At 53.6% G+C, this 13,187-nt stretch overlaps 5 protein-coding genes across 5 annotated transcripts; 2 read left to right on the forward strand and 3 right to left on the reverse strand.

The window, feature by feature from the left end:
• Positions 1-689: 689 nt before the first annotated feature.
• On the forward strand, positions 690-3,742 carry A1O5_07788 (plasma membrane ATPase; the record flags this gene model as incomplete). Its single annotated transcript, XM_007748376.1, has 2 exons — positions 690-1,118; positions 1,190-3,742. The coding sequence occupies 2 exons, from the start codon at positions 690-692 to the stop codon at positions 3,740-3,742; spliced, it is 2,982 nt and encodes a 993-aa protein (XP_007746566.1).
• A 1,730-nt stretch (positions 3,743-5,472) lies between these two features.
• A1O5_07789 (uncharacterized protein) lies at positions 5,473-6,869 on the forward strand (the record flags this gene model as incomplete). The annotated part of the gene is made up of 2 exons (XM_007748377.1): positions 5,473-6,386; positions 6,449-6,869. The coding sequence occupies 2 exons, from the start codon at positions 5,473-5,475 to the stop codon at positions 6,867-6,869; spliced, it is 1,335 nt and encodes a 444-aa protein (XP_007746567.1).
• A 989-nt stretch (positions 6,870-7,858) lies between these two features.
• A1O5_07790 (uncharacterized protein) lies at positions 7,859-8,677 on the reverse strand (the record flags this gene model as incomplete). The annotated part of the gene is made up of 1 exon (XM_007748378.1): positions 7,859-8,677. One exon carries the CDS (start codon positions 8,675-8,677, stop codon positions 7,859-7,861), a length of 819 nt encoding a protein of 272 aa, XP_007746568.1.
• A 787-nt stretch (positions 8,678-9,464) lies between these two features.
• On the reverse strand, positions 9,465-11,424 carry A1O5_07791 (uncharacterized protein; the record flags this gene model as incomplete). Its single annotated transcript, XM_007748379.1, has 6 exons — positions 9,465-9,680; positions 9,791-10,090; positions 10,147-10,326; positions 10,384-11,002; positions 11,054-11,149; positions 11,207-11,424. 6 exons carry the CDS (start codon positions 11,422-11,424, stop codon positions 9,465-9,467), a joined length of 1,629 nt encoding a protein of 542 aa, XP_007746569.1.
• Positions 11,425-11,964: 540 nt separating this feature from the next.
• On the reverse strand, positions 11,965-13,029 carry A1O5_07792 (uncharacterized protein; the record flags this gene model as incomplete). Its single annotated transcript, XM_007748380.1, has 5 exons — positions 11,965-12,076; positions 12,131-12,566; positions 12,617-12,659; positions 12,709-12,786; positions 12,850-13,029. The coding sequence occupies 5 exons, from the start codon at positions 13,027-13,029 to the stop codon at positions 11,965-11,967; spliced, it is 849 nt and encodes a 282-aa protein (XP_007746570.1).
• Between the last annotated feature and the right edge of the window lie 158 nt (positions 13,030-13,187).

Raw genomic sequence — 13,187 nt, forward strand, 5'->3', positions numbered from 1 at the left:
ACAGTATTACCGAGTATGCTGTACTGTACTTGTAGAGAAATCCATCCGACGTCGGACCAGCCGCCCCACCTCCACAGCTTCTATCTCGTGAGGCCAGGTCGTGGATTCTCTGTCTTGTCCATCTTATCGTTGGATTATCCACCGCCCACGGCGAGGCTAGGCTTCCGTGGCCAGCACCGCCTCAGTCACCCGACATTTCTGCGGTCTTGGAAGGCGCACGCCAAGTGTAGAGGAACAAACTCTGACTATAGATGACACGGGCGATTGGTTGTGGTGCTCAAAGAGATCTTGGTCTTACCCGATCAGCGTATGAGAGACTGCCGTCGTCAGTGCAGTCATCATTGTTGGTGAACAGATTGGCGCGAAATTGCGGGGGTGAACATCGGAACCATGATCCTTTCCCGCTCCCAAACTTTCTCTTACCACCTCCTTCTCTGTCTTGTTGCTCATTGTGCTTTCCCACTATTATTTTCACTGCCTGCACACGCCCGTCATTGTATCCTTCTTCTCCATCTCGCGCGACCCAAGATTGAAGGGAGCGACCCAGCCTAACGCCTTCCTCACCTTGCCCTCCGATCGATGCTCATCCCGCAATTATTTCTCCCGGGCGCCCGTATCCTTACGCCGTGTTCTTCTCCCAATGGAGTCGATATAGCACGCACCGTTAACCTCTCCTTATCTTATTCAACATGGTAGACATCCCTTCCGACGCTAGTTCCTCGGGTTCAACCCATTCCGCCCGCGATAAACCTCACCCCCATCTCCAGGTCAGCGTCAGCGATGTTGTTCCGGACGAGAAGCCCGACGTCATGTTCACGCCCCGAAAGGCTTCGAGGATGGACAAAGACGACGATGACGAGGAGGAAGATCTAGACGCGCTCATTGAAGAGTTGGAGTCCCTCGACCCAGATGCTGAGATTGAAGCCGAGATCGAGACAGCGGGAGCTCGAAATGTGCCCGAGGAAATGCTGCAGACCGACACGCGCGTCGGCTTAATAGAGCCTGAAGTCGTAGCCAGACGAAAGAAGTATGGGCTCAATCAAATGAAGGAAGAAAAGGAGAATCTGCTGTTGAAATTCCTCGGATACTTTGTTGGTCCCATTCAATTTGTCATGGAGGTATGGCTGCCCACCACGACACACGCCGATACCCATCTCGGCGATGCTTATACTGATGTCTTGTCCCACAGGCTGCTGCAATCCTTGCCGCCGGTCTCGAAGACTGGGTCGACTTCGGCGTCATTTGTGCCTTGCTCTTGCTGAATGCCAGTGTTGGCTTTATCCAGGAGTTTCAAGCTGGCTCAATTGTCGAGGAGCTGAAAAAGACCCTGGCTTTGAAGGCTGTCGTCCTCAGAGAAGGACACCTTATCGAGATCGAGGCCCCTATGGTAGTCCCCGGAGATATTCTACAGCTTGAAGAGGGCACAATCATACCTGCTGACGGCCGGCTTGTTACTGAAGGCGCCTTTTTACAGGTCGACCAATCCTCCATCACGGGCGAGTCCCTTGCAGCGGACAAGCATCTAGGCGATACCTGCTACGCCTCGTCTGCCGTAAAGCGAGGGACGGCCTTCATGATTGTCACGGCAACAGGAGATAATACTTTTGTCGGTCGCGCCGCCGCTTTGGTCAATGCCGCATCAGGTGGTGCAGGCCATTTCACTGAGGTCCTCAACGGAATCGGCACAGTCTTGCTCGCGCTCGTGGTCTTCACGCTGCTCGTGGTCTGGATATCATCTTTCTATCGGTCCAATGACATTGTCACCATCCTTAGGTTCACGTTGGCGATAACCATCATTGGTGTTCCTGTCGGTCTGCCCGCCGTTGTCACCACTACCATGGCTGTCGGTGCCGCGTATCTGGCAAAGAAGAAGGCCATTGTCCAGAAATTGTCGGCCATCGAGTCGCTCGCTGGTGTGGAGATACTCTGCTCAGACAAGACCGGCACCTTGACCAAGAACAAACTTTCTCTGCACGAACCATACACCGTGCATGGTGTTGATCCTGAAGATATGATGCTCACAGCCTGTCTGGCCGCATCCCGGAAGAAAAAGGGAATGGATGCCATCGACAAAGCCTTTCTCAAAGCTTTGCGTTACTATCCTCGAGCCAAGCAAGCCTTATCCAAATACAAAGTGGTCCAGTTCTATCCATTCGACCCGGTTTCCAAAAAGGTCAGCACCGTTGTTGAATCACCTCAGGGGGAGCGTATAATCTGCGTCAAAGGCTCACCTCTATTTGTCCTTCGGACGGTGGAGGATGATCATCCGATCCCCGAAGAGATTGACATTGCATACAAGAACAAGGTGGCCGAGTTCGCAGCTAGAGGCTTTCGATCTCTGGGCGTTGCAAGAAAGCGAGGCGACAACTCCTGGGAGATCCTGGGGATCATGCCGTGCGCGGACCCGCCTCGACATGACACTGCAAAGACAATCAACGAAGCCAAATCTCTAGGTCTGTCTATTAAGATGTTGACTGGTGACGCCGTCGGTATCGCGCGAGAAATGTCTCGACAGCTAGGACTTGGAACCAATGTGTTCAACGCGGAGCGTCTGGGCCTCGCTGGCGGCGGCACGATGCCAGGTTCAGAAGTTTACGACTTTGTTGAGGCTGCCGATGGGTTCGCCGAAGTGTTCCCACAACACAAGTACAACGTCGTGGAGATCCTACAACAACGAGGGTATCTGGTGGCAATGACTGGCGACGGTGTCAATGATGCGCCCTCGCTGAAGAAAGCAGACACTGGTATCGCGGTACAAGGCGCAACTGATGCGGCACGGTCAGCGGCCGACATCGTCTTCCTCGCTCCCGGTCTGTCCGCCATCATCGACGCCCTAAAGACTTCCCGTCAAATCTTCCACCGCATGTACGCATACGTCGTCTATCGCATCGCCCTGTCACTTCACCTGGAGATCTTCCTGGGTCTGTGGATCGCGATTCTGAACCAGTCTCTCAACCTGAAACTGGTTGTTTTCATTGCCATATTTGCCGACATTGCCACACTGGCCATTGCCTATGACAATGCCCCTTACTCGAAGACGCCAGTCAAATGGAACCTGCCTAAACTATGGGGTATGTCCATTTTGTTGGGGATCGTCCTAGCTGCAGGAACATGGATTGCACTGACGACCATGATTGTTGGCGGCCATGACGGAGGCATCGTTCAGAATTTTGGTCACACCGACGCTGTCTTGTTCCTTCAGATCTGCCTCTCGGAAAACTGGCTAATTTTCATCACCCGCGCTAATGGCCCTTTCTGGTCCAGTATCCCCTCGTGGCAGTTAGTGGGCGCCATCTTACTTGTCGACATTCTCGCGACATTCTTCTGTCTTTTTGGTTGGTTCGTTGGTGGACAACAAACCAGCATTGTCGGTGTGGTAAGGATTTGGCTGTATTCATTCGGGGTCTTCTGCGTCATGGCTGGCGTATATTACCTCTTGCAAGACAGTGTCACATTCGATGACATTGTTCATGGGCGGAAGACACGGAGCAATAAGGTGCTCAAGAAGAGAGATATGGAGGATTTTCGTGAGTTTGACCTTGATGACATGCACAGCGCATCCGTGTCTCGACTAACCTGCACTCCCAGTTGTATCGTTGAACCGCGTGTCCACCCAGCACGAGAAGGTTGCATAACAAGCGACCGGTATGCTACAGGCTGGCTACGCGCGGTCACCATCGGCAGGAACACCGCAGAGTTGGCCACGGCCGCACCTCAACCATGCTCTACTCCTCAGAAATAATTTTTGCACCAATTCGGCCAGGTCGGGTGCCCGATTGATGGAACAAGTCCTGAATGCTCCTGGGAAACAGAAAGAGGTGTCAAGGACGTTAGCGAATCCGGACTTCTCCAAGACATCATCATTGGAACAAGAGGTCATGTCAGCATATTTGGACGGCAGGATCGGCTCTGAAACTTCTTCATCCCCAATCAACCAACAGGCGACATTCGTACCGCGACACAGTGCATAAGAAGCGAGAACTGATAGACTGGGGGCCCTTGGGAGGACAACTGCTGCAACGCGAGACACGATAATTGATACCCTTTTTACTTGTTATAATCTGGATTCGACATAGGGACGAGCGATACCCGAGACGAAGTATTGACCTTGAGCGACGGCGCTGTTTATAGGTGTTCTTTTCCTGTTTGCCATTGTTGTTGGAATATTGAGGCAGGTTGACAGAGCTCTTCGGCCGAGATGAGCAGGCATGGGGTTGTGGTGAGGACGTTAGAGGGAGCGGGGATCCTCGAGTGGCCGCATTCGACGGACTTGGCTTGTCAGCTGCAGTCGGTGGGGACGATGATGAGGATGATGAGGATGATGAGGATGATGGCTGAACCAGGAAACAAGGAGTATTGCTGAGAGGAGGAGGACCGCTGTTCACCTAAACAATCAGGACTATGCACCGTGATGGGTTATAGACGGCTGTGCGTCCCTCGCCAAATTTGGCCACGGCCATCAATCTCCCTCGTTTACATAATGCTATTACATTGACGCCTTGTCGAGCCAGGTGTTTCTGCTCCTTGTCTGACTCGGTCTCTTCCACGAGATGGTGGCTCTGCTGCCAACATATTCTTGCTCAGACTGCAAGAGTACCTGAGGCACCAAAGGTGTTCACTGTCTTCCTGGCAGTTAGTTGCCCAGAAGCGCAGAATGTTACTTCGCTCGGGTCGGTCGATGGAGGCCACTGGGCCGCGCCATCTACCAAGAAACTCGCCCGATCGGGCTTTGGAACTGGTCCAGCTCCTGTTCTCCCGAGACGTCGGATCAGGAAGCTCGGTGTTCGGAGGGTCATCGTGACCTGTTACCCATCAATCTCACTTCGTTTTGGTCATTGCGGAAAGGCCACAATGCCCACGGAAGCGCAAACGATGATCAGCTTGTTTCAGCCTTGGGTCGCCATCCACCAGCCCGAAGGGTTGTGCCTTGACCCCGCAGACCTTGTTACTTGCCGAGGGGTTGAACAGCAGTGGCCGGATGGGGGAGGTGGGATGATCTGGGATGGCTTGGATGGCTTGGATGGAGCGGTTGGAGCTTGTCGCTGGTCGCTTGTCACTTGTCACTTTGCTCCATTTGAAGAAAACATGCGCATTTCCATACCGTCCTATCTCATGCCGTCATGCTATCTGTCGCAGGTTTCGTCGACCTATCATCCCCTTGCATCCCCCTGGGCCTCAAATGCTTACAATTGGGCAACTTGCTTGGTACTTGTCTTCTGGCACTGGCGCCGTTCCCATGTCGGCGAATCGAATCATGGCGTCCATCTCAGAAGGATTCTAGGTCGAGGGTGCGAAGTGTGACCACAACCTTTGCGACGGACAATCACGGGATGGATGGACTCGATCCACGAGGTTCAAGATAACCATCTTCTTAACCAGCGCCTCCTCGCTGCAACCTGGATCTCCCGACCTTCAATTCCGACGACGCTGGCCTTTGGGATCTTGGATTCTGGACTCGATATACATCACATGATGCTCCGACAATGGCTTCCCCTTGCTCTACTGGTATGTCTTGGTCTCGTCACGGCGCAAGATGGAGGCATCATCGAGACCCTCAATGGCGTGGCGGAACTCTCGGAGCTTGTAACCTATCTGGACAGGTACCCTGATCTTACCCTGTGGCTTCAAGGACTATCAGATATCACATTCCTGGCCCCAAACAATGATGCATTTGCAGCACTGGCCGACTCGTCGACCGTCCCAAGTATCCCACTCGACGAGGCCGACGCAGAGGCTTTGGTGAGCTACCATGTGCTCAACGGGACCTTTTATGACTTCAGCTCCGGCGAATATACCCTCGTTCCCACGGCGCTGTCGGGTCCGCAGTATGCGAATGTCAGTGGAGGCCAGATTGTCGCTGCCAAGGGGTCGCCATGGTCCAATGCGATGACTTTTACGTCTGGGAAACTCCATATGTCTGAATCCGAGGACGAGCCGTTGAACTTTACAGGTGGCGTCATCCACATCATCGACTCGTTCCTGACTCTTCCCCAGACCTTCAAAGCGACCGCCGAGGCAGAGGATATGCTTGGAGGACCTGCATTCGCCGCGGCCGCAATCACCGTGCCGCAAACAGGTCAGAACGTGAGCATCGACCAACTGTCCGACGTCACGGTCTTTCTGCCCATGAACTACTCGCTTCAGGAGGTTGGCAACGTGATTCAGAATATGACGTGGGCAGAGCTGGACCGCCTGGTGGCGTACCACATTATCGACCAGGTGCTGGACATTGACCCCAACGCACCACCTCACGGACAATATACAACATACGAGGGCTCCGATGTGTCCATCTTCAGCCAAAATGGCTTTGTCTTTGTCAACAATGCCCGGATCGTCGGATCTCCTAATTGGTTTTTCAGCGGAGGCATGATTTACACCATTTACGGGTAAATTCAGAACCACCCCCTCTCCCGATGCCATATATCCATTTGCTGACCTGTATTTCCAGTGTGCTCAACCCGGACAATACGACTGTTGATCCTAACATCAATGACGCCGAAATCGCATTTGCCGGAGCGTCATTCACTCCAGACTTCACATTCCCCACGCCAGCTTCCCAGACATCGCCATCGGATCCGTCCGCAGCAAGTTCAAGCGGTGGTCTCTCGGGCGGGGCGAACGCAGGCATAGGCGCCGCCACCGCCGTGGCCGTGGTCGCCTTAGTCGGTGTCTTCTTGTTCCTCCGCAAGAGACGTCGCACGGCGAGAGAACTGGGTCCACGCAAGTCCTATCAGTATCCCCTTCAATATCCGATGAAGGACTTCGAGGTGTCGATTTCACACACCGAGCTCGTTGCAAACGCGGCGGCGCCGGCCCGCGGGCCGATCAAGGAATTCACGCCCGCTGTGAGCGTCTACTCGTTGCACTAACCACTCTGGATGGAGCTGTACCTGTGGCCGTAGCTAGGACGGGCAAGACGGGGCACCTCGACCTGCTCATCATTTGCGGGGCATTATGGAATCGGTGATTGGTGATTGATATGAGCTGTCGGAGGGAAGCGAACGGAGAAGGGGGGGCATCACTGCGCACTTTCCCCTTCATGTCATCTGTTTCAACGAGCAACACGCAACATTTTACGACCGAGCGAGCATATCTAGACACTCCCACGAGGAGCCGAGCTGAATCCCAGGCTCGTTATTTCAATATCAGCAAGATCCAGAAAGGGAGGCGCCTGGTTGAGTGGTCAGTCAGTCAGCCAGCCCAGCTCGGTACATAGAGAGACCCGCCGCTCGCCTCCTCTAGGGGGTGCTGGGATTGGCATATGTAATACTCGGTATTTCTATAGCGTCATCTTAGGAGAAAGAGAAGGAGAAGGAGAAGGAGAAGGAGAAGGAGACGGTCCCCATCCCCATGGCGACCCTACATACGCCCTCACGCCCGAGAGAGCTGAATTGCTCCGCCCGGGTTTATTTTAATGTCATGCTCACTTTCCAATAGTCCACTTTGATCTTGTAAGGTAATATCTCCGTCCGGGATCTCAGCCTTGCATTATGTCCATGCTCCTTCCGTTTCGTGGATGCAATTTGCATCCGACGGAATTTCGGCTCAGCCTCGATCCTATTCATGTATCTACACATCGAGTATGTGAACCCAGGACGGAGGATACGGGGTATACGGAGTACGTTGGACTCTTTGACCATTGGAACTGCCGACGATAGCTCTCTACCGTTGTCCTTCCTGGATAAGACCTCCCTCCTTGTCGCAACCACCTCTCCATCCTTAGCACCTTTTGGAGGTATTTCGAAAGGAGCCATGGAGGGCGGGGGAGAGACAGAGAATATGCGAGAGTGTGGTGAGGATACCGACTCCCGGTATTAGAGAAGCGGCCAGCACATCTACCAAACTCTCGCATCTAGCTCTACCTCTCTGTGTATCCACCGTCGACAAACAGCGCCGTGCCGGTGACAAACGAGCTCCTCCCACCAGAAAGGTAGACGACGCCGTCTGCGATCTCCTGGGGCGAGCCCATGCGCTGCATGGGGACGGCGTTGGCGACCCTTTCGGCCATGACCTGGCGCACGAGCGCGTCCTGCGTGGTCATGGGCGTCTCGATGTAGCCGGGACAGATGGCGTTGATGCGCAGGCCCTGCGCGGCGTAGTCTTCAGAGGCCGTGCGCGTGAGGCCCAGCACGCCGTGCTTCGAGGCCGTGTACGCCGTCGACATGGACACGCCGACGGCGCCCAAGATGGAGCCGAAGTTGACGATGACGCCGCGCGAGAGCTCGCGGCCGTCGATCGACGAGAGAAGTCGTGGCTGGTTCAGCATGATGCGCGCCGAAGCTCGCAGCACGAAGAAGGTGCCGGTCAGATTGACGTCGAGCACGCGCTGCCAGTCGTCCGTCGCCGCGAAGGCCGCGCCGCCCTCGTGCTTCTTCGCGACACCAGCCGCGTTGACCACGTAGTCGAGCCGGCCGAACGTGCGCGCCACCTCGGCCACCGTCGTGTTGACTTGGTCCTCGTTCCGCACGTCCACCACGAACACTTCCACCCTGCAGCTGTTGTCCTTGGCGAGATTCCGCTGCTGTTCCTCAATCTCCGCCTTGACGGCGAGGAGCCCGTCGTGGTTCAAGTCCAGCAATGCCACGCCCGCGGCGCCGTCGCGCGCAAATGTCTTTGCGCACGCCCTGCCGATGCCCGATCCTCCTCCCGTGATCAGCGCGAAACCAGGCACGTCCATTGCTTTGCAAGATAAAACAGGAAAAAAGGCCTAAAAGAGAGGAGAAAGAAGAAGAAGAAGAAGAAGAAGAAGAAGAAGAAGAAGAAGAAGAAGAGAGGTCCCTACGAACGTAAAGGTTGTATGTCGTAGTGTGCGATGCGGAGACGATGCCTGGAAGCCCGCTTTGTCTCCCTGTACCAAAGGCCCTGCCTTCAGCATAATAATATATGGACAGAACGTTCTCTCCGCAGAAGACAATGAATGGCCCGACATAGTTACCTCGGGTCTCTCCGCGCGTGCGGACAACACAGTTGGGCCTCGCCAGAATGGGAAAGCGAGCAAATAAATATTCTGCACGTTACGGAAACTCCACTGGCTTCCCCTCTGCCGCTGGTTGGTGGATGGGTGGGTGGGTGGGTGAGTAGAGTTAACTGTTCTGTCTTTGTAGTAGTGAACTGTAGAATGGGGTCCAAGGCGCAAGGGTTCACGTGATGTATTCGCGCCCGCAGGGTGCCATGCATGCATGCATGCACAGATGCCCCGTCCATCATCAATGCCCACAGCTTGAAAGAGTTGACGAGGCTTGGGGTGCGGAGCGGCGCATAGATAGGACTTTGCAGCCATGTACAGCCGTGAGCTCCTTCTCGTGTGATGAGCTCTGCCCCTACCTACAACGTCACGGGCGCGAGCTTTCATAGAGTGTGGAAATCACCTCGAGGTGCGAGGAGAAATTTGATCAAAGTAAGTTGCATAACGATGATATACGCCTGCTGATCGCGCAAAATATCCGCCTTCCATTCCAACCTACTTAGTCTTCATATCTGCGCAGAAACTCCTGGGCTTCGCGGTGGTCCCGCTCGAGCACCTCGCGATGCTTCTGCGACCTGACGGTCAAGATGGCGGGAAACGCATGGGGCCCTCCCACAAAGCTATCAGAGTATGTCGCGCGGGCATCGAGATCCGGAGGAGAGTCAGGGTCCGCTTTCATGTCGAAAGCCCACGCCATCTTTGCCATGTTTATCATCTGCAGGGGGTGGTTCCACGTCAGCTTCGTGCCCAAGATGTGCACAACGTGTGCGTTGCGCGCGCCATAGACTCCTTTCAGGAGCGAGCTACTCGAGACGGACGACTTACCAATGAGTTCTCACCCATCTCTTGACCTGGGCAGACTCTCCTGCTCGCACCAAAGGCATAGGTAACCCGTCGGTTGTCCCCGTCGACCGTGTCACCCCCCGCCGTGGTACCGAATTTGTTGTTCAACCACCGCTCGGGGATGAAGTCCGCGGGCTTGTCGTACTCTGACTCGTCGTGGTGGATCGACCAGGTATTTGCAAAGACTATTGTGCCTTTTGGCAGGAAGTAGCCGTCGTACCAATCATCTTGGGTCAACATGTGAGGCGGCCCTTCTGGAGCAAGCGGTCTCCATCTGAAAATCTGCCGGGGTTCCCTGTTGAATGTTAATTCCCAGTGTAAATTCGTTCAATACTTACTTCGGTCATTATTGCTCGCATATAAGGAAGGTCTTTGATGTGTCTCGCCGAAGGCGAAACAGAGTCGCCGCAGAGGTCGTCCACCTCTTTCTGAGCCTTTTTCAGCACCTCAGGGTGAGATATCATGGCCAAGACAAAGAGATGCAAATTGGACGCGGAGGTTTCCGAGCCGGCTTCTAGCTGAGACAAATATTCAGTCCTTGGGGTCATTTGGGAATATGGCAATGACAGTCGTACCAGTATTCCACCGACATAGACGAGTTGGTCATGGCTCAAACCGCTCTGCTGACTTCCCTCCAAGAGCTTTTGCATGTAACATGGAGCTGTGTCTCCTCGATTCATCCTTGCTTTTGTGTTGTCAAACAGGGCATTGTAGAATGCTTTCTGCTTGTTCCCCACTGCCACGGCCAGAGACTTGTAGTGGGTAAGAAAGCTCGCTATGTGCTTGAGAAAAGGAAATGCGTCGACGGGTGGAGTAGCCCCGGCGGCCATGATCTCCGCGAATGCCATTTCTATCTCGAAGAATCCTGTAATTTTCGGGTCGTCGTACGTGGCACCTCTCTGGCCGTAGACAGCTTCCAAGACGACGGCTGCCGCGTAGCGGCGTAGATGTTCGAACCACTGCTCGGGAGTCTGCATTATGTCGTACATGGTCTGAGACGATTCTGCCTGCTGAAGGGGAATTATAGATTCGATGGATGGACCGTTCAAAAGTCCTACCGCCGCTTTTCGAAGTGCCCTCCATGTTGGACCATATGGTTGAAAGAGAATGTGAACCTCGTTGGGGCAGATGAGGTTGTTGCCGACATAATGGTCGGGCCGACTAGAGTAGATATTACCTCTCTTATCGTAGAGCCTGGTCCACGTTAACACTGACCATGATGACCCAGCCTCCGCGGGAACTCACTCCCTGACAGGTTTGTAATTGCTTAGAACGACGACGTTCAAAGGGCCCAGTTTCAACCCGACAACTGGGCCGTACTGTTTCTGCCACTCGTGGAACCTGGCTCGTTCAGCTCTTGTGATTCACTATTCCCCTAGCCAAACAGAAAGGACTGACTTGAGGAAAAGTTTTTTCACAGGCATTTGGTGCAGATTCCCAAGGACCGGCAGTCCTGGCGGCCCTGGAGGGAAGTTTCGAGGGCGACGACTTGCAGGCACATAATACACAAGGAGAGAGGCAAATGCAAATGCAAGTGCTGCAACCACAAACTTCCAAACGTAGGCCAAACCGGTTAGCATCATGTTAGTCGCGAAGAAGATATGTCCAAAGGCCATAGCCGCAGGGTCACAATACCTTTGTATGCTTTGTACAAGTTGAATGCGCGTCAGCCACGCACACCCTTGGAAATCGCTGTCAACGAGGCTTTCCACAGACGTCCAATCCAAACAAGGCTGCCATTACTCAGATCGTGCAACACTCAATTGGACATAGGGCTTCCACCCGCTAAGCGGAGACAGACGAGTCAATACAGCGAACTCGAGGTGGCATTTGCGGATGACGTGATATCCTTGGCTGTATAAAGAATAAGAGCTCGACACGACAGGTCATACAGACCCAACCTATTAGTCAGGTATTAGGAGGAGAAGGTCAATTTTGTATAGATGGATCTTCGTAATCAGCAGTTTTGGTAATCGAAACCTGCCAAATCCGCTGATGTCGTTTGGAGAGGGGGCCAGACGGACAGTTCGTGAAAGCATAAATATATAACCAGTTTTTGGAGTTCGCTGTTAATAGCAATTCAGGTTAGAATGACATGCCCGTGAGCATCGACCACCTTTGCCTGAGCTCTTCATACTCGGCCTGAGTTCTATTGATCAGTTTGCAAAGACCATCTTATTCGAGATTTTGCCGATACGCTCAATCTCTATTGTTACCGTGTCGCCATCGCGCAACCATGCTGCCGGCTTCATGAAAGCAGCCACGCCACTAGCACATGTCAGTCTAGGGACACATCAAGCATGTCTGTTTGTAAACACTTACCTAGGAGTCCCTGTCATGATAACCGTGCCCTTTCTGATCGTAGTGCCTCTGGCCAGATGGCGGATGAGATCGCTGATGCCGAAGATCAAATCATCAGTCTTGCCGTCTTGTCTCAATTCACCATTAACCCATGTGCGGAGTCTGAGGCCCTCGGGATTAACGACGGCCTGGCGAGAAGCAATGACGGGGCCAATTGGAGCAAACTTGTCGAAGGATTTGGCAGGGCCATGCTGACCGCCTGACCTTGGTGCGACTTGCCAATATCGGGACGAAACGTCGTTGCCCACGGCAAAGCCGAAGACGTAATCCATGGGATCCTCTCCCTCGGAGATGTTCTTTGCATCCTTTCCGATGACAACTGATAACTCGCCCTCGTAATCCAGGTCTTTTGCTTCCGGATGAATGGGGATGTCTTCGAATGGGCCAGCTAGAGTGTCTGTAGACGATTTACTGGTGATGCCCGTCATAATGCGCGGACGTGCCTACCTGCATATTTGGTAAAAACGACTGGGAAACTTGGAATGGGAAACTGAACCCGTCAGACGAAACTGTCTTCAAAAGTGTCTTTAGTTACTTACCCCCGCTTCCTCAGCATGTTTCCTGTAATTTAACCCAATACCTAGAACGATTGGCACCTTCTCCAGAGGGCACAAGACCTGCAGTGCGTCAGTATCCACCTGGGAATCATAGGGTGCCTTTTTTTGCGGGACATTGCTCACCTCGGAAACGACGGCTTTTTTCTCCAAGAGTCGAAAATCACTGTCGAACGGGTCAGGACCCGAAAAGATTTGGACTTCCTTTCCCGTGAGATCAGACTCCCAGTCTGAGCCGGCTTCGCCATAGTAGATTTGTCCGTCCGAGGCTCTGAACCTTACGAGCCTTTGGAATTTTGTGGCCATAACGAGGGGCTCCCTGGAAGGTTTGATGATATTTCCCGTTGCTCAGTCGGATCAGTCGGATCAGTCGGATCAGTCGAATCAGTTCGTAGTGCCTCTGAAGCTATATCAATGTGGCCTGTGAGACTTAAATAGAGAATCGGCCAGCGCTGACAAACACT

Source organism: Cladophialophora psammophila (genome assembly GCF_000585535.1).
Source record: "Cladophialophora psammophila CBS 110553 chromosome Unknown aczJe-supercont1.12, whole genome shotgun sequence".
Lineage (NCBI taxonomy): Eukaryota > Fungi > Ascomycota > Eurotiomycetes > Chaetothyriales > Herpotrichiellaceae > Cladophialophora > Cladophialophora psammophila.